We start from the raw sequence: 20311 nt of genomic DNA on the forward strand, positions 1-20311 counted from the left end.
TAAATCTAAAAATACCGTTCTCTCTGCGTATTCTGTAAAAGTTCTTGGAATGTTCTACACATATCCTGTAAGAATCCTTGGAACGTCTCACATAATAGCCTAAGGATAATTCAGGGACTAAAAAGGGCGCTCATTTGCTCTTCTTCAGGACATTCAGAGGAGATCCTGGGATTAAAATAGGATATCCACAGGATATCTGTTTTGTCCGTATAAGATGTCCTTTGGAGTTTCAGAGGACGTCCATGTGCTATTTGGGTGTTTTTGTCTCTCGACATGAAACTTCATGTATTTTCCGGTAACTCGACAAAAAATGGACCTAAAATGTTAAATAAACAATTAGCTGCAGAAATCTGTCTTGTTATAATATTAAACATTTTCAATATACAAATATATAATACAAAGTTTAATTTTTTTGAAATAATAGGTAATATTATTTTTTATTATTATTAAGTAGTCTTCCACACTACCCTTGAGGTGCCACTAATAGCGCGTTAGGTTTTTTAACGTGGACCTTCGCCTGTAGCCCTATTCTATCACATTTTATTTCATATCATTTTACTTCTAAATATGGATGTCTGACAGAGAATGCCAGACAAACTAAGGTTTGAACACATTTATGTATAGATGTGGATGTCTGACAGAGAATGCCAGACAAATTAAGGTTTGAACACATCTATTTATAGATGTGGATGTCTGACAGAGAATGCCAGACAAACTAAAGTTTGAACACATCTATTATTTATAGATGTGGATGTCTGACAAAGAATGCCAGACAAACTAAGGTTTGAACACATCTATTTATAGATGTGGATGTCTGACATAGAATGCCAGACAAACTAAAGGTTGAACAGATCTATTTATAGATGTCGATGTCTGATATGAAATGCGAGACAAATCAATATTTTACATATTACATCTAGAGATGTAAATGTCTGACATATAGAATATCAAACAAAATAATATTTTAAACATTTGTACTGCACATATTAGACGTGGAAGAACCAGCATTTTCACTATTATCAGCAGCATATAAAGTCTTAAATGACTTTTCTGTTGTTTAGGACATACGAAGTGCAAACCCTTACGAAAAAGAACTACTGCCGATTACATATAAATAAAGTCAGTAATATAAATATTACTGATAATCGCATAAGAATATTATTAGGTATTACAGGAATCACTGAGAATATACCTGGCAATTACACAGAATGCCAGTAATTTTTTTGTACCACTGCCGCAATATATTACTGCCAGTAGTTCTTTTTCGTAAGGGAATTGTCCGATGACATGAGTGACAAATGTTTATCAGTAATTTTTATGTTTATAGCTGTTTCCTTCCTCGCTTTCAATGCTGATTTTATTGCGCATGTAGCATTAACAGTGCCAGGCAAAAGTTTATTCCGTTTTTTGTCTTTATATCTGACAGGAAGGAAAAGATTCGTTCTTTCATTTAAAAGAGACTTTAAATTGGGATATTTTTGTGTACACAGCGCGTCAAAAATTCGCAAATTAGGCGCGGAGATCTAGGGACAAAAAGGGCGGTTTTTTTAAGAGATAAATAACGCGACACAGTTGTGGATAAACGATTGCTACTAGTTAGCTGGTACAGTGCTCGTTAGTGCTATTTATCCCTAAGAGAAACCGCTTCTTTTGCCTCTAGACTCTCGCGTCTACTCCGCGAATTTTTGACGCGCTGTGTACATAAGAAAAATTTGTTTCCACATGTCATCAAATTTTAATTGAGACAAATAATAGTTTTGTGCTTTTGTAAAATTCCGATGTAAAGCAAACCATTCTTTTCTTAAACTATTGTCGTCAAACCCACCGAAAGTTTGGGCGACAAAAGAAACGTCAGTAAAAGAAGCTTCTCTATTAGTCTTATATAAAGTCATGTCCGACTCAAAAACTTTTAATTTTGATAAAAATATATCGTTTATTGGTAATCTTTTACAAATTTCTTCAGCAGCTGTTACGTAAAATTTCAAACAATTATCTCTAACATTAGCAACTACGTCTGCGTGTCCTTGCCCGATTAATGCTTCAAGATATTTGTTACACTCTTTTCCTAAGTTTACTTTACTTAAAGATTTGTGATTTTCTTTACTGTGAGACGAGCGGGAAACGTAGAACATGTCGCGCATCCACGTGTCTACAATAAACACATCGAAGCTTTCATTTTTACTGCCAATCGACGTTATGATGTAACATAAAAATATATATTACACAACTTGTAAAATACGAAATTAGAAGAGCTTATATTAATTATCATAATACATAAAACTTTAATGTTATTAAACTTATGCTACACAAAGATTTATACTCAATCTGTATATTTAAGAGTATATACGAGTATAATATTTATATATTTATATTTTTTTCCGAGATTTACAGTGTTAAAAAAAGTATGTAATATTATTGATGTTAGTAAAACATCTCAAGATGCTTTATATATTTTTCATAATAATTAAATATGAGTAAACTGCAAAAATTTAAAAGGTTTTAGATTATTGACGAACATTTAACTTACATAAAGAAAATTTATAGTGTTCATTTTTATATATTTTTGTTTTGTAAATTATGATAGAGAGAGAAAGAATCTACGTTTTACAGATATATAAATAATCTTAAAGTATTTAAATCATACTATACGAATTCATTAATTAATATATTATATTCAGATTGTTACGTCCTGGACTCCACGGACTCTTTCATTTTGCAACGGAATATAATTATTAAGTCTAACGGTAATTCTAAGAAATAATCTTTGTAACGAATTCTCGGAAAGAGAAACGAGAGCCAGCCGAGATAAGGTAGATAGGATTAAACCGAACGACGCATTACAAAGAAAACCTAGCTGGACGACATATGACAGACAGACTCTCGCCGAACAACGTACTATACACTATCGAGCCTAGAGCACCTGGATTAATAAACAAACCTTATCGATCTTTGAGAAGAAATTTTAACGGACGATAGCCCTTTGTAGAAGCGCGAACACTCGCGATTCCCGGCAACCCGCTACAGTTCTCGTAACTCTAGAAGGGAAATCGTAAATCAAGAAGCTGGAGCCGCTCACATAGCGCATATAAACAAGATAAGGCACGTACAGATAACCAAGATTTAAACAAACGATAGCCCTACCGATCCAGGAAATCAATCTCGGAGAGAGGTTTCGCTTCCGAAGAGCTGATGAATGAGAAGTCGGGATTTTGAAGGAAGACGACAAGAAGGGGAAACCAGAAAAACCCGCATATAAAAGGGTCTTAGATCGGGCAATAAAAATCATTCAATCAATCAGTCATCTTCATTAGCATTATCGAAGTCTTTAGTCAGCTCAATTTTAACTTAGTTCAAAATCACAGTCAATATATTAGAATCAGTGATCTTTAATCGACCGACCGATCTTCTCATTCTGCGAACCTCTGAGGTGGACCGCTACTCCTTTTCCGATCTTCCGCGAACAATTGCAAAATCTGAGGCGAAACAATAACCGCAAGGAACCCCCGAGTAAACCACGGTCGCGAAACCAGCATCTACTCATTCTATCCTATCGAAGCAGATCACCGAGTATTGTAAGTCTCATTATTATCGACACAAGCACTCGTATATTTTACACTTCGACAATGAGCGGCAACCAGAATCATCAATTAATTCCCAATACACAACGTAACAATTCCATGCATAATAATATCTATTGTAAATATTTGTCCGAACAATAATTCGATAATTCAATCTACTTTTGAATTGATTATTTTCATTTGCTACTTATAGTCAAAGGAACAGCGCCTATGTTTAAATAAAATTTTCCGAACAATAGACTCTCTCATTTTACGATCTCTTGCGGAGACGGATCCGACCGACGACCCGTAGCTAATGTCCGTGTATTCTGCAAAGAAATGATTTCTTGTAAACACACCCCGGACTCGATATTCTCGATTAACTCTAATCCAGCTCAATAATCTCGATGTCACTTCACCAAAACATTCCACCGCTTGCAACAATACGCGGAGATCTCTTTAATAAGATATGTTATCGAACACGAATCGTCGCAATCGAGACTGTACGTGCCAATTTGAAGCAAATTCATACGGAGCTTACTTATGTTTTCCTTTAGTTATTATTATTGTTTTAACATATCTACTTGAATAAACTATGATAATATTTGTAATAAATCCGGCTTTAATTACTTTAACTCTTATGAACCTCGTCTAACTAACAAACTACTAGTAAACCACACTCATTAAACAACCCGTTCATTCCTCGTTAAATCGCGTAGTTCCGTCCTTGGTAATTGAGACTCGTGTCTTAGACCTAAAAAGGAACCGACGAGTGAGAATTAGACAGAGAAAAATCGGGTAACCCCGTTGGCCTGTTTGCGTTGCCGAACTGTCTCGCTCGACCCCGTGCATTCCTGACTTCCTTCTTTGTGTTAGTGTGCCGAGATAGACTTCACGTTCGCTTGAATGTGTCAGTGCGTCTGTTGCGTACTATCACTAACGCCCGACTGTAATCATAAGCTCAGGACGTAACACAGATAATATGTTAAATAAATTAAATACTTTCAGATTACGCATCTGTAAAATGAAGATTCTCGTTTTGTAATTTACAAGTTATAAATATATTAGAATTAATAAATATATTAGAATTAATACTAATAATATATTTTTACATATTAAATGTTTTTTAATATTCTAAAAACTTTGAAATTATTACAGTTAACTTATATTAAAAATCATTAAAAATATAATAACTATCTTGAGATGTTAAACCTATCATTATCAATAATATTATGTACTTTTTCCAAGACTTGTAAATCTTGGAAAAGCATTTTACGTTATCATATGTAACAAGCGCGCGTGGCGTGAACATGCCTCCGTCGCTTGTCTTATAGCGAGCTTGGTGGAAAAAAGACGGAACATAGTATGTCCGCACTTTTCCACGAGCCGAAGTGCTGAGCGTCACGCACACGGACGGTGGTTCTCGCTTGTGTGCGTGCTCTCACTACCTCAGTGCTCATGGTGCTGACCGGTCAAATCTTTCATCACTGGATTTCAGATCTTGCTCCAGTACCCTCTTAACTGCTCAAAACTGTGAATATCTCGCGTTTCAAAATCCAGCAAAACTTGTCCTTGCAGCTTAGTGCAAAGTATAGCTTTCAGTACTACCTTTTCGTCAACCGGGTTTACACTTTTTATTGCGTACGTACACGCACTCAAAAACTCACGCAGTTGTGTCCAGTGATGAAAGATCTTGCAGGCTAGCACCAAGAGCACCGAGGTGGTGAGGGCACGCACACAGCGAGAATCGCCGTCCGTGTGCGTGACGTCACGCTCGGCTGTTCGGCTCGTGAAAGAGCGCAGACATACTATGTTCTGCCTCGTTTCCACCAATCTCGCTACGCGAGCAAGACACTGAGGCTAGAAAGCAATGTTTCGTTGCACGCTTAACGTAGCGTATGACAATATGACAACGCATAATGCTTTTCCATGACTTACAATCTTGGAAAAAGTAGATAATATTATTGATAAGGATGAGTTAAACAACTCAAGATGCATTTATTATTACATTTTTATTAATTCTTATTAAAAGTATAATATGAAGTAAATATTTTGAGATTATATGTCTGAAAAATGTAGATTCTTTCTCTTGTTATAATTTATAAAACAAAAATATATATATATATATAAAAAGAACACTAATAACTTTCAATATTCAAAAAGCTTTTGAATTTTTTTAGTTAACTCATATGTAATAATTTAAAAATATATATATATAATGCATCTTGAAATGTTTTACTATCATCAATAATATTACGTACTTTTTCCAAGACTGTAAATTTTGGAAAAAAAAATAAATATGTAAATATTGTACATCTTTTAAAGAAAAATTGTGTGTAAAGTTTTGTGAGACATAAGTTAAATAAAAACATTGATTTAATGTTATATGATATTTAATATATAGGTTTTTAATCTCCTTTTTTACACAAATTGTTTAATATATATTCTCATATTAAATCGTTACATCGATCGAGCAGCAAAAATAAAAGTTTAGATGTGTTTAGACACGTGGACGCGCATTCAATGTTTCTCGCTCGTCTCACACATCGAGATTTCCATGTTGGTGACATCGCAATTTGTGGAATCAATAGACAACAATGTAATTTTTCGAAATACATGAAATGTCATGCATTTCCCTATAGAAAATGAACCGAAAATATTAAATAAACTTTGTTACAGACATCTTTCATGTTACAATATTAAACATTTTCGCAACAATTATGTAATATATAAGTTTTATGTTTTGCAATGATTATAGGTAATATTATAAAGAAATGGTCTTCCGCAGTACCCAGGAGGTGCCACTAATAGCGCGTTAGGTTTTTTAACGTGGACCTTCGCCTGTAGCCCTATTCTACCATATTTTATTTCGTATCTGTTAGGTTTTTAAATATAGATGTCGGATATATAGAATGCTAGACAAACCAAAATTTTACGCAAAAATTATTTTTAGATGTCAATGTCGGATATTTAGAATGCCAGACAGACTAAGATTGAAGCACATTTAGTATTTTGAGATGTAAATGTCGGATTTCCATACATATTTCTTATTTTTATATGTAAATGTCGGATATAGAGAATGCCAGACATCTAAGGTTTAAACACATTTATTAATAAAAAATATGACTATTTGACATAGAATGCCATACAAACTAAAGCGTTAACACATTTAGTATTTATAGATGAAGATGTACAATATGCTATAATGCTAGACAAACTAGTATTACTTATAATACTGTTACGTCCTGAGCCTATGGTTACGGTCGGGCATTACGCAACAGTTGGTGGTACGCAACAGACGCACTGACACATTCAAGCGAACGTGAAGTCTATCCCGGCACAAAGAAGGAAGTCAGGAATGCGCGGGTCGAGCGAGACAGTTCGGCAACGCAGACAGGGCAACGGGGTTACCCGATTTTCTCTGTCTAACGTATTCTCACTCGTCGGTTTTTAGATCTAAGACGCAAGTCTCAATTACCAAGGATGGAACCACGCGATTTAATGAGGAATGAACGGGTTGTTAATTGAGTGTGGTTTATTAGTAGCAGTTTGTTAATTAGACGAGGTCCATAAGGGTTGAATTAATTAAAGCCGGATTTTGTTATAAAAATATTAACATAATCGTTTATTTAAATAGATTGTTAAAACAATAATAATAACTGAAGGAAAACATAAGTAGATTCCGCATGAATTTTCTTTAAATTGGCACGTACAGTTCAGGTGCGACGGTTCGTGTTTTATATCGATTATTATTAAAGAGATCTCCGCGTATAGTTACAAGCGGCGGAATGATTTGTTTTAGTAATATCGAGATTATTGAGCTGAATTGAAGTTAATAGAGAATCTTAAGTCCGGAGTGCTTTTACGAGAAATCATTTCTTGTCAAAATACACTGACACTAGTTAGTTACGGGTCGTCGGTCGGATCCGTCTCCGCAAGAGATTGTAAAATTAGAGGGTCTATTGTTCGGAAGATTCTATTTTTACATAGGCGCTGTTGCTTTGACTATGAGTAGCACATCGAGATAATCAATTAAGAGTAAATTACTATCATGGAATTATTGATTGGATAAATGTTCACGATTGTTATTACGGTACTCGGAATCATTACATTACGTTGTGTATCGAGAATTAGAATTGGTTGTAAGAATTGATGATCTTGACTGCTGCTCATATCGAAATGCAAAAGGCGTATGAGTCTGTATTAGTGAGACTTACAATGTACTCGGTGATATACTTTGGTGGTAGCGATACTGGAAATTGGCAAAGTTGCTCGGTGATTGGTCGTAGTTGTTCCGGTTGAATTCACGCTGCTCGCAGATGATCACAAGGGGAGTCGGCGGGACCCTCAGCAGGTTCGACGAATGAGAAGTTTGCGAAATTTCTTTGATTCAAATTGACTGACCGATTGATTGTTAATCACTGACTCTATCGCGAGAAGCTACTCTTTGAAGATCGGACTGTGTTGGAAAACTGCGTACTGATTAATTAATGCCAGAACGAAGAATGAATATGAATGCTTGCTCGATCGAGCATCCAGGGCTTTTATACCCGCGGGTTGATCTCCCCTTCTCCATCGTCTTTTCTCGAAATTTCACCCTCTCGTTCGTTGACCGCCGGGGCAAAGACCTTTTCCTCTTTCTTTCGATTCTCCGGATCGATAGGATCATCGTGCGTTTAGGTCTCGCTTATCGGTATGTGGCCTATCTTGTTTATATCTGCGAGTCGCAACTCTAGCCCTTTGATTTTCGATTTCCTTTCCAGAGTCGCGAGAGCCGCTGCGTCATGCCCAAAATTTCCGAGCGCGTAGCTTGCGTATAGAGAGTCTTTGTTCATCGCATTCCTTTCTGAGAGACGATAACCTTTGCTCATCGATACCGATTAGATTTTGTTTATAATATGACGTCCGGCTAGGTTTGTTTATAACATGGCACTGGTTCGGACTTGTCTATCTTATCTCGGCTGGCTCTCGTTTCTCTTTCCAGGATTTCGTTACAAGAATTATTTCTTAGAATTATCGTTAGACAATAATTATATTCCGTTGCAAAAAATGAAAGAGCCCGTGGAGTCCAGGACGTAACAGTTTAGACTTACTACTTGCTGTAATTTTTTGATGGAGAGGTCTCGGCTGCTGTGCGAAAACTTTTATCGTTCCTTGTCTTACTGCGAGTTAGAAATCAAATCCGTCGGCTCATCGTGGCAATATCCAGTGTCTAAACTGATTATAATTTGTTTACTGCCACTGGCCGACTTTTCGTTCTCCATCCAGGAAGTTTACGTCTAAGATTACAGTTAGTTACGATTTTTAGGACCGGCATACCGTTCCCACGTTGCAAAAAAAAAGGGACCGTGAAGTCTATGACGTAACAGTATCATTTATATTATTATATTTATACAATTGTTTATATTTATATTCATAGGTAATATTTTTGCGCATCAAAATACTTAAAACAAGTGGAAAACATATTATGTTGCATATTAACGATGCGATGAGAAAGCTTATATATATGTATCTTGTGTGTGAATTATCTGACAAGGAGAGCGCACGATGTGTGACCAATCGATTTCGCCGAAACTTTTTGTATCGATAGGTCACTATGCCAAGTGTTACAAGGTAAGCGCATAAGACGCAGTACTCAAGCGTTCGCGAAAAAATCGCAATTAAAAATTTTTGAGCGATTTAAGTAAATATGAAATAGAGCGCTTTACCGAAGTGCGCGTGGCGCAGCGGTAGCGCGCTGGACTAATAGTGGCGGTAAAATGCTGCTGGTTCGAGTCTCGGTGAGTAATTTTTTTTTTTTTTTAAATACAATTACTTTGTATATTATAATGCAATTGTTATTCAAACTGAATGTAATTAATAAATTTTTTATTGTGTTTATAATTAATAATAACATCGGAAGATTAGTGCTATACAAATAAATGTGAAACGTGTTTTTTATAAAGCAGCCACATGTTCTTATAGCATTTGACCGTTACTTTCGAAGCAGGTAGAAAACAATCTTTTCTGCGTTTCGATTCACTGCCTATATTGAAAATCTATATTTTACATTACTTGTTATGTGTTATGTGTTTTCTTTGGCTGCGTTTGGAGAGCGTGCTATCAGCGCTGCTGCATCATTTTATTTTTATTATTTATTAGATATCTTTGTAAAACAAAGATAGAATGACGCAACAGCGCTGATAGCGTCCTCCCAGAACGCAGGCTTATTCTGTTACAAAGAATAAGAAAAGAAGATGAAGTTCGTTACACAGTAACGAAAATGATTTTGTCCACGCTAGTAGAAACGACAGAACGAAAAAGAAAAGTATACGAAAAAACAGAAATGGAATGTGCATCAAGTTCGTCATCAGAACAGGAATGTGATGTTAATTCACTTTACAGTGACGTATCAAAATTACAATTAAAAAATGTTATGGTGTATTTGGAAAACTTACTCATTGAAAATGATCTTATGGCCCGAGAATCATCTGGAACAATTAACAATGAAGCAATACAAATGGACGAACATATGTATACATCTATTGTTGAAATGTTGGGCAACATGTTTTTTGTGGATACAGAGGAATTAATTACAGCAGAATGTGACGACAAAGAATGTCAATTTAAAGAGGCAGAAGACGATCATTCCGACGATTATTCTGATCACTATACTAGAAAGAGAAAAAGAAACTACAGCAACAGAATACATTTCTCTGAAATATAAAATTAAAATCGTCAATGTGGCCACGGAGCATCCAAACTGAACTCTCAAAACTTTACAAAAAAAAGGAGGTACACGTTTAAAAAGCATGAAACTTTTATATAGATGGAAAGAGGATATTAAACATGGAGGAACGACAAGAGACAAATACGCTATCATTAACTCCTGGACATATAATCGCTTTATAGAAGCTAGAAATAGTTATCAGCAAGTGACGACAAGAAATTTACAACAATGGGCGCTGAGCGCTGCAAGTCAATTCAACGATTTGAATTTTAAGGCATCTGATCGGTGGGTCACAAACTTTAAAAAGGAGCACAGGATTAGACAAAGAAAAATTACAAAATTTGTATCCGCAAAAGAAACAAAAACAATAGACGAGATATTAGCTGCAGCAGATATTTTCCATACACAGATAAAAGTATTAATTCCTAATTTTTACAAGGATTTCATTATCAACACAGACCAAACAGGTAAATAATAATTTCTTTACAATATGACATATAATACCCCTTGTAACTTTACTTTAAATAATATATTTAAAAAATAAGTAATGATATATTTATAAATCTGTTTAATCACACAATACATATACTTGTATGTTGCAGGATGTCAGTACCAATCAACGTATGACAGAACTTTATCTCTACGAGAGACGAAAGCAATTTTTGTACAAAAGAAAAGTATTAATAAGATAAGTCATACGTACACAGCACAATATGCGATTACTATGTCTGGCAAATTATTACCGTATGTATTCATATGTTTACAAGAAGCGACAGGTGTGTTCGGACCAAAAGTACAACAAAATGTTGATGAATATGTTAAAATGTATACAAATGTTGTAGTGACATGCTCAGAATCCGGAAAATTTACAACACAGTTATATACACGATTTTTAAAAACAGTAATATCACANTACGTAAAAAAAGAGAAATTTCTTCTATTGATAGATTCGTGGGGCGGACAAACAAATCCTGCATTATATGACGAAATTTTTGTAGACGATGACAATACAAGTACATGTAGCATTAAAGTGGTTTCACCAAAATGCACACCGTTATGTCAACCATGTGATGTTTATTTTTATAGACAAATAACAAACTTTATCAAGCGTCTGCAAAACTGTACAACCTTAATAGAACAACAGCGCGAAATATCATCTTGCGAGGATTGTATCAAAATTCACTCTGTTATACATCATCAATTGTCCGCTCCAATTTTTGCAAATATGGTAAAATATGCGTGGTTCGCGTCCAAATTAACAGATGAAAGAGAAGTCTTTATGAATGTAAATGAAGTTTGTTTCCCATTAGATATTTTAAAAACACCTTGTGAATGTAAAAATGCAGCATTTGTACGATGCGCACATTGTCGAAAAAATTATTGTTTTCATTGTTTCAATGATAAATTTCATCAAGCAACATATAATGTGCCTTCTTGCAGTTAAATAAAACACGTTTCACATGTATTCGTATAGCACTGATTTTTCCGATGTTATTATTAATTCTAAACACAATAAAAAATTTATTAATTACATTTATTTTGAATAACAATTGCATTATAATATACAAAGTAATTGTATTAAAAAAATAAAATAAAAAATTACTCACCGAGACTCGAACCAGCAGCGTTCTACCGCCACTACTAGTCTAGCGCGCTACTGCTGCGCCACGCGCTTTTCGGTAAAACGCTCTATTTCATATTTACTTAAGTCGCTCGAAAATTTTTAATTGCGATTTTCTCGCGAACGCTTGAGTAGTGCGTCTTATGCGTTTACCTTGTAACACTTGGCATACTGACCTATCGATACAAAAAGTTTCGGCGAAATCGATTGGTCACACATCGTGCGCTTTCCTTGTGAAACTCACGACAAGCGTTACAATATTTGACTTCGCTTGTGAATCTAACGAAAGACGGGAAGAACGCGAGAACCAACGATTAGTCTGTCTCAGTCTAAAAGAAAGACGGGCGAACCGACCGAGAGACAAAGAAAAAGATACATATATCTATCCTTGTCGTCCGACTAGATGGCGCTACCTTCTGGACAGCGTAGCAGACGACAGCGGCCGAGTAGCCGATTCTAAGGTTACGCGGCGGTTAAGCATCCTCTTAACCATAGACTTATATAATAGACGGAACATTCGTGTAAGAGGAGCTGAAGTCTTCGTTAAAAGAGACAGAAATAGTCGTGGAGTTGTTCTCTTCTTTTCTAGCAGTGAGTTGATTGGTGGCCGAGAGCAACGAAGATAGAGTTCGAGAGTCAGTTGAGAGAAAGTGATAGTGAAAGGTGATAGCATAGACTTGTGAGATGATTGGTTCCCCACCATCTTATTGTAAGAGAGAGAGACAACTACTCCAGCACTATCTCTGTCCTTTAATGTTGTTCTCAACTTCGTCATATAAATGTTCCGTCTATTATATAAGTCTATGCTCTTAACACGTTGTATTATAATCCCACGCATTACGCCGGTTACTCGTCGACGGGAAATTTGTCGCGAGCCGCTAAACCAAATTACTTGCGCGAGGACGTTGTTCGCTGGCTTTGTTCGCAAGATGCTTACACTCTACATCGTCCTGCGCGGCGAAAATTTCCCCGACTGCATTACAACGTGACGAATATTGACGATCTCTGGGAGGCTGATTTGATAGAATTGCAAACTTTGCGAAACTATAACGACGGATATTGCTATTTACTGACGGTTATCGATGTTCTCAGCAAATTCGCGTGGGTGGAACCGTTGCGAGACAAAACAGGTGCTCAAGTCCTTCGCGCGTTTCAACGCGTGTTCTTGAAAAGTTGCGGACGAAGACCCATATATCTGCAAACCGACAAAGGTAAAGAATTTATCGCGCATTTGTTGCAAAAGTTTCTCAAGAAAGAAAGAGTTCGTTTCCGCGTGGCGCGTAATTCTGACGTTAAAGCAGCCGTGTGTTTCAATAGAACGCTAAAAGAGCGCATGTGGCGCTAATTCACGCACAAAAACACGAAACGTTACCTCGATGTCTTGCAAGATATCGTGCACGCGTACATAAAACCATACGCCTCACTCTTCCATACACATGAAACCTGCGAATGTTACGACGGAAAACGCAAATATTACGTGCGAAAACACGTGGCATTGCTGGAAAAAACAGCGACTCGAAGCGAAAGCAGTTAAATACTCCGTCAGCGATTTTGTAAGTGTCAGTAGAGCGAAAGTCGCCTTTGCGAAGGGATACGAGGCCAAGTGGAGCGAAGAGATATTTCGAATTCATCGTGTTCTCGAGTGGCGAAATCCGCGCGTTTACGAACTGAGTGATTTAGCGGATGAAGTTGAAAACGGAATTTTCTACGTGCAAGACCTGTTTCCTGTTGTTAAAAATCTACAAGAAGAAACTTTCATCGTTGATTGGGTGATAAAGAGCAAAGATCGGAGATGTAATAGGCAACTGCTAGTCAGTTGGCAGAGTTATCCGTCTAAATTCGACTTGTGGATTCCGAGTTTAACAACGCTTTCACAACAAGGCGACGACAATGATGATGACAATGGAGAAACACTTTTTCGTAGTTTTCCCGAGCAATAGCAGTATGCTTTACTTCCCGCACATTACCACATTGTGTTTTACTACACAATTACTCCGCCGTATAGATTTGCAAGAAAAATGGAAAGTTGCTCTTACCAATATTCGGTTTCCTTCTAGTTTTTTACATTTATGCGCGGATGAAACTCTGATAACACTCGCGAATACTTTTCTTAATGGAGATGTTTTGTCAGTTAACATTCCAATATCATCAGGACTTTATTCTTCAGAAGCTGGTCTTATACAAGCTATAAATAGTTTGTGCTCTCGAGAAAAATTGCATATTACATGGTCACTGAATCCGCTATATAGTAATAAAGTTTCTATATCGCTTACATGTAAAGAAGACAAATGCAATCAAATTTATATTGTAAAGCTTAGCGACAAATTGCGTCGTATACTCGGATTTGAGACAACCTCTGTTAATACACCTTTCGTAGTAGACAGGGTTGCCGGTGTTGACAGTTTTGAACCTAACCAATCAGCTTGGCCCTGTTATCCTCAACAAGTTATTTGTTTATTGTGACATTTGCGAGTCATACATACCCGGAGGTGCGCTAACACCGCTTCTTCGAATAGTTACTAATAATACCACGAATAAGTACGGTTCTAATCAGGTGAAATATTACTCGTCTGGAAATTATATTCCGCTTCGTAAAACAACTTTCCGCGTGATATAAATAGATATAAGAGATCAGTTTGGTAAATTTATTTCATTCGAATTCGGCACGTTGACGGTAACGTTACACTTTAGACGCGTATTCGAGTAGAGATAATATGGCTCATTATATGGAATATTACGCAATGTAGAGCGGGTGCAGCATTCCGAAGTTTTCGCGGGATCGACGTATCAGCATTGTCACGGTATCGGAAGCTTTCTCGGCGGATTGTTCAAAAGAGTGCTTCCCTACTTGGCTAGCGGAGCGCGCGCGATCGGAAAAAATGCTCTACGCGCCGATGTGAGAATAATAGACGATGTGGAAGATAACAATATTCCGCTAAGAGAAGCAGTTAACAGTTGTTTCAAAAAATCACGTGATAATCTCAAACAACAAGCAAAAGAAAAAGTAACCAGCTTAATGCGAAGGTCGGGATATATACTTCTTGCGAAGAAACGCCCGGGCCAGTTTGACCCAGGTGAGCTCCCCGTTCACTTCGCGATCAAGCGTCGCCGCCGTGCTAATAGTACCAGCAAGAAATCGGTTTCTGTGCGGAGAAAAAAGAAAACTCGAGCAATTAAACGCTCAACGAGTAGAGGGATTCAGAAGAAAAAGAAGAAGCGCGCGACAAAAACTAGCAAACGCCGCGTGAGCAAGAAACGAACCGTGAGCGATATATTCTCGTAGACGGAGCAAAATGTCTTTTCTCCATACTCACTTGTGTGAGTGTTTCAAAAGCAAACTTGATCTTTTCACTTTACCGCCCATTCAGACCAGTATCGAGAGTTTGCAATAGATTCATTACAAACTTATGTCGACTCTTGCGGACGATGCTTCCGTAGAATTTATCGTCCCGAGACATGGTGAAGATTACATAGATCTCGCGCATACTCTTCTCAGTCTTTGCGTGATACTGCAAACTTCCGTTGAAGCAGCGGTTACTCCGCCTACTCCGACTACAACTTCTAGCAGCACTGCCGTTGCAGAGCACAAAGTAGGGCCTGTAAATAACTTTTTACATTCCATGTTCAATCAAATCGATGTGTACTTCAATCAAAAGCTTGTGTCGTTTCCGAACACTGCTTACGCGTATCGAGCCTATTTTGAGACATTGGTGAATTATTCTTCAGAGGCAAAATCCTCTCATCTCACCATCTGTTTATGGGATAGCGATTTTCCGAGTCGATGCAGGGTTTGATGCTTCAGCTGACAACCCCGCTCTCGTGAGATACGTATGCAGTATTTCAAAAATAACCGTGCTGTTGATTTCATATATCTACATTGCGACGTTTTCAATCAGGATAAATTCTTGATTACTGGCGTGAAAATGCGACTAAGACTCATCCGCTCGAAGGATTTTTTCTGTCTTATGGAACTTACGCTACAGACAAAAGTTTGTATTGTAGACGCTACCTTGATCATGAGGAAAGCAAAACTAAGCGCTGGAGTTTTATTATCTTACGCTAAAATGCTGAGCAAAATTACTGCAAAGTATCTTCTCACGAGAGTTGAAGTTAAATTGTTTACGATCTACAGAGAAGTGATGGGAGAATTGATTGACAACGCTATACTCGGTCACCTGTCGATGCGGGTGATAATCGGTTTTATCGAAAATAGGGCGTTTAACAGCGATAGTACACTTAATTTGTTTACTTTTAAAAATTTTAATAGAAGTTTCTTCTTGCTTTACGTCAAAGAAATGCAGGTTCCTACTAGACCGTTACAACTTTCTTTTTCAAGGGACTTTCTTCTCTACATCGAGGCTTTTTATACTCTTTTCTCAGGAACAGTAGACATTTTTTAAACAAAGGCAACGTTATAAGCAGAAATGCTTATGCTTGCGGATACACATTCTTTGCTGTTAATCTCACTCCCTATTTATCAGGCAATTGCGTCGAACATTGGAATTTCGTGAAGCACGGTAGTTTACGAATTGAAGCACGGTTCGAAAAAGCTCTCAAAACGATTATTACCTGTCTTGTTTATGCGGATTTTGACAGCGTTTTAGAAATAGATTTTTCGCGCCAAATCATTGTAGATTATAACGGATAATCATATTCTCGCACATGCGTAAAACCGAGATATTTTTTCCCCACTTGTATTTTTCCCACTTTTCTACTACTACGTCTTTTGTCGCAAGCGGTTTGTGGACAAATTTCAGTTTCGTTTTAGTCTCCGATATCTTCGCTTCGTTTTCACAATGTCCGACTATAAAGGTGCTGTGATCATAGAAATGCAAGGATTTTGCGGCGTCGTGTGTAAATTTATTCCATAAGAAGTGGCGTATTTCGCGGTAGACCGACCGATTTTCGGAAACTGGATCTTGATGCCTCCGTTTTCATTCACCGAATTACCGTAAAAATCAAAACAATGCAACGATTTGCTTACACAAATTTATCACGGTATCGAATGGTTTGACGGTGAAACCAATCTCAAATATCTCACGAGACATCTTCGAGAAGTCACCAAATACGCTCCCGTCATCTACACCAGAAGCAAAGAAAAAATGGATTTCTTAGAAAAGCTTTTGTCTAAAAACATATATAATCTGGAAGCTCTCTCTCCGTCGTTCAAATCCATCTCGAAAAGCGAAGAGAACATATCACAGTGTTTGTATCACAAAATTCGCTCATCTGACATTATTTGCGCTCTACGTAACGCTTTTCGGTTAAAACGCTGGTTAAATCTAAACAGCGTTGTACTTGAAAAAGAACAACTTGATAGTGGCTTCGTCAGCGATGAGATCAGCATGATACAATCTGCAGTTTTGTCTATCGACATCAAAACGAAGGAGTAGGGAAAGGAGGAGGGGAAATAATAAGTAACAGAAGAAGAAGATACGCGCAGTGATAGTCGATTGTCTGCCAAAAACCTTCTGCCTACAACGGTCCTCCTGCCTAAACAACGTCGGTGTACAAACAAAGGTACAAAAGAAATACACGCAAATCATTCCGCATTCTCGCGACTACCTGTATCGAAATAATGAATACGAAAGAAATATTGTAAGTTTTGCGACAACTGCAAATATCTGGACACACAGGAGTTTATCCAGCCGACAAATTGCCCAGGATGTGGACGAAGTGGACAGCAATCGTCGCTAACACAGACAATCACAATTAACCAAAAACCCACTGGGTTGCCTTCTTCCTCAATGGAAACAGACACGTCACATACTTCGACAGCTATGGAATACCACCGTCAGATTCCTGCTTCCTTCTGCGACTTCGACGAAACTCCGCAACGCACACATGGAACACGACTCAACTTCAAGGATAATTCTTTAAACGTGCGGGCATTATTGCTGTGTGTTTCTTTATTTTATGGCTCACGGGTATAGCCTTTCCCAATTTTTACAACTGTTTTCCGGAAATTTCGACGTCGACGACAAATTAATTGTATGTTTATTTCGTAAAATATTCTCTACGAAATTCAACAATGTACAAACTTGCTTTCATGAACATTATATTCAATATTGTACTTGTAAAACAAAAAAAAATAAGTAACTGTAATCTTGTATTTTCTTTTATATATTCACAATATATCTAAGTTTATATCAAATAAGTGTACTGTTGTTTTCTGTTATTTTTCCTAAGAAACCTATTCCTAAACTCCTCATCCGTTATTTAACATTTTTATAAACATTTTTTTATACATTGAATATCCATGTGCATTTATCAAAAACTCTCGTAGAATTTTCTCGAAGTTTTTCGCGCGAACAAGTACGCGCAGGTTTAACGAACGGCTTGTCGCGAGTCATAAATCGTTTTTATTTTCAAATAAAACTTATTGTTCTCTTTTATACATCGGCACGCTCTTGTTAACTTCCACGAACAAATTTGCGCAGATGAAAATCGTTTAGAAAAAATCTGCAGCGCCTGTCTAGAAACATAAATTCAGTTTTTATATTACAACAGAACCCACGCAACTCTAACTTTCTAGTCACAGACTTACGACGCTTACTTCTATTTTGGTTTCTATTTTGACTAGACGCCCTCCAACTCTGCTCTACGCTCATTGGGAGCCATATTGTACTAGACTCTGATTGTTCCTTCTCGGGACCGACGCCACCGTCGCCCTTACACTTCTTCCCTCAACCGACGCCAACTTGCTCACATACGCGTTTGAATTGTAACGGAGCCGATTTTCTATCGGCTTCGCCCGGCCTTCCGCCTGCCGGACAGCTCGGTCGGTGCCAAGGTTCGAGAAAGGGGAAGGCGAGAAATTGCGACACTCGGTTTTTATGCTGTAATGTATGTTTGGTTATTCTATTATATATATTCTATTATATATATTTATTATTCTATTATATATATTTACAAGAAGTTTTAATTAGGTTGCGTCGGTCTATTCGATTAGCGGTGTCTAATTTATGGTCTATTAGATTAGCGCTGTCTAATTTACGGCAGGGATTCGGTCGGTAATTATGAATCTTTTATGCGCGGCTTTTATAGACGCGGTCGGTAGAATTCGGCGCGGCGGGAACCGTGTCGGCGCGGTAATTACTTAATTCTAATTCGGCGAGGAAGATATATAGACGGGCCTTATATACAGTTTTAAATGTTGAGTCGTGAGAACGACTGATTTAACGATGTGGCGGTTACAACGGCCGATTGTGCGCCAAAGCGCCTATACCTCGACGGAAGCAATCGGTATGGCGGCCGAGTCAACACTTCGACGGGAACGGTCGGAAGTCGGTATCTCGAGTCAACACCTCGAGACCGGAACGGTAACTCCTCGGAGAGCGGTAGCGGAATCAGAGTCTCGAGTCAGCACCTCGAGCTCGGCTTCTAGTAGTGGCTTTCAAGTCAACACCAGTGTTCACAGTTTTAGCTTCCTTACAGCATGCTGAAGCGGTGGAAGGAATGCGCACAACAGCAGCGAGTTTATGCAAGTAGAATTCGCTGCTATTGTGCGCATCCCTTCCACCGCTCCAGCATGCTGTAAGGAAGCCAAAACTGAACATTGGTCAACACCTCGAGCGCCGGGAAAGGAATGGGTCCGGACTGCTGAAATCGGCCGGCTTTTATATCCCGGAGCGGCCTACGGTCCGTCCGAGGTCGGCGTGTGAAACGCGGGGTGTTTGCGCGCTGCGGCACGCATCTGCAGGCTGATGAGCACATGTCCGGGCCGTGTCGCTAAAAGGCCAGTTGCATGCCTTAAGAGCCGTCTACAATGGAGAGTTGTAGGCCGTAATAGTAAGAAATTGACCAATCACAGACAAAGTACAGAAGAATAATCGATTGTGATTTGTCAATTTCTTACTGTTACGGTCTAAAACTCTCCATTGTAGACGGCTCTTTAGGCGTTGTCTACAATACAGTCGTAAGCCGTAAACCGTAAGAAATTGACCAATCACAATCGATTATTCTTCCGTGATTTGTCTGTGATTGGTCAATTTCTTACGGCTTACGGCTTACGACTGTATTGTAGATGACGCCTTAAGAGCCGTCTACAATGGAGAGTTGTAGGCCGTAATAGTAAGAAATTGACCAATCACAGGCAAAGTACAGAAGAATAATCGATTGTGATTTGTCAGTTTCTTACTGTTACAGTCTAAAACTCTCCATTGTAGACGACCCTTTATAGCGCGGCGGGTTGGCGCACACGTGTGTGTTGTTTTCGCGGTCGGCTATATATGTGGGTTGCAAGAACTATAGCGCGAGTAGCGTGATATAATATAAAGATATTTAACCGGTTAACTGGCAATGTATCATATATGCACAAACAAAAATCTGGCCAATTCTGCTTATGTATCATATATGCACAATTGGAATAACTTTCTTGATTTTCAAACGATTTGAATGAAACTTGGTATGTAATGGTTTTTG

General features: G+C 37.8%; 1 protein-coding gene across 1 annotated transcript; it reads left to right on the forward strand.

Annotated features, from left to right (window-relative positions):
* Positions 1–13323: 13323 nt before the first annotated feature.
* On the forward strand, positions 13324–13827 carry LOC109862183. Its single transcript, XM_020442143.1, has one exon. It carries the CDS (start codon positions 13324–13326, stop codon positions 13825–13827), a length of 504 nt encoding a protein of 167 aa, XP_020297732.1.
* Positions 13828–20311: the final 6484 nt, after the last annotated feature.

The sequence above is a fragment of the Pseudomyrmex gracilis genome, unplaced genomic scaffold (assembly GCF_002006095.1).
Source record: "Pseudomyrmex gracilis isolate BER0280 unplaced genomic scaffold, ASM200609v1 scaffold_1455, whole genome shotgun sequence".
Taxonomy (NCBI): Eukaryota; Metazoa; Arthropoda; class Insecta; order Hymenoptera; family Formicidae; genus Pseudomyrmex; species Pseudomyrmex gracilis.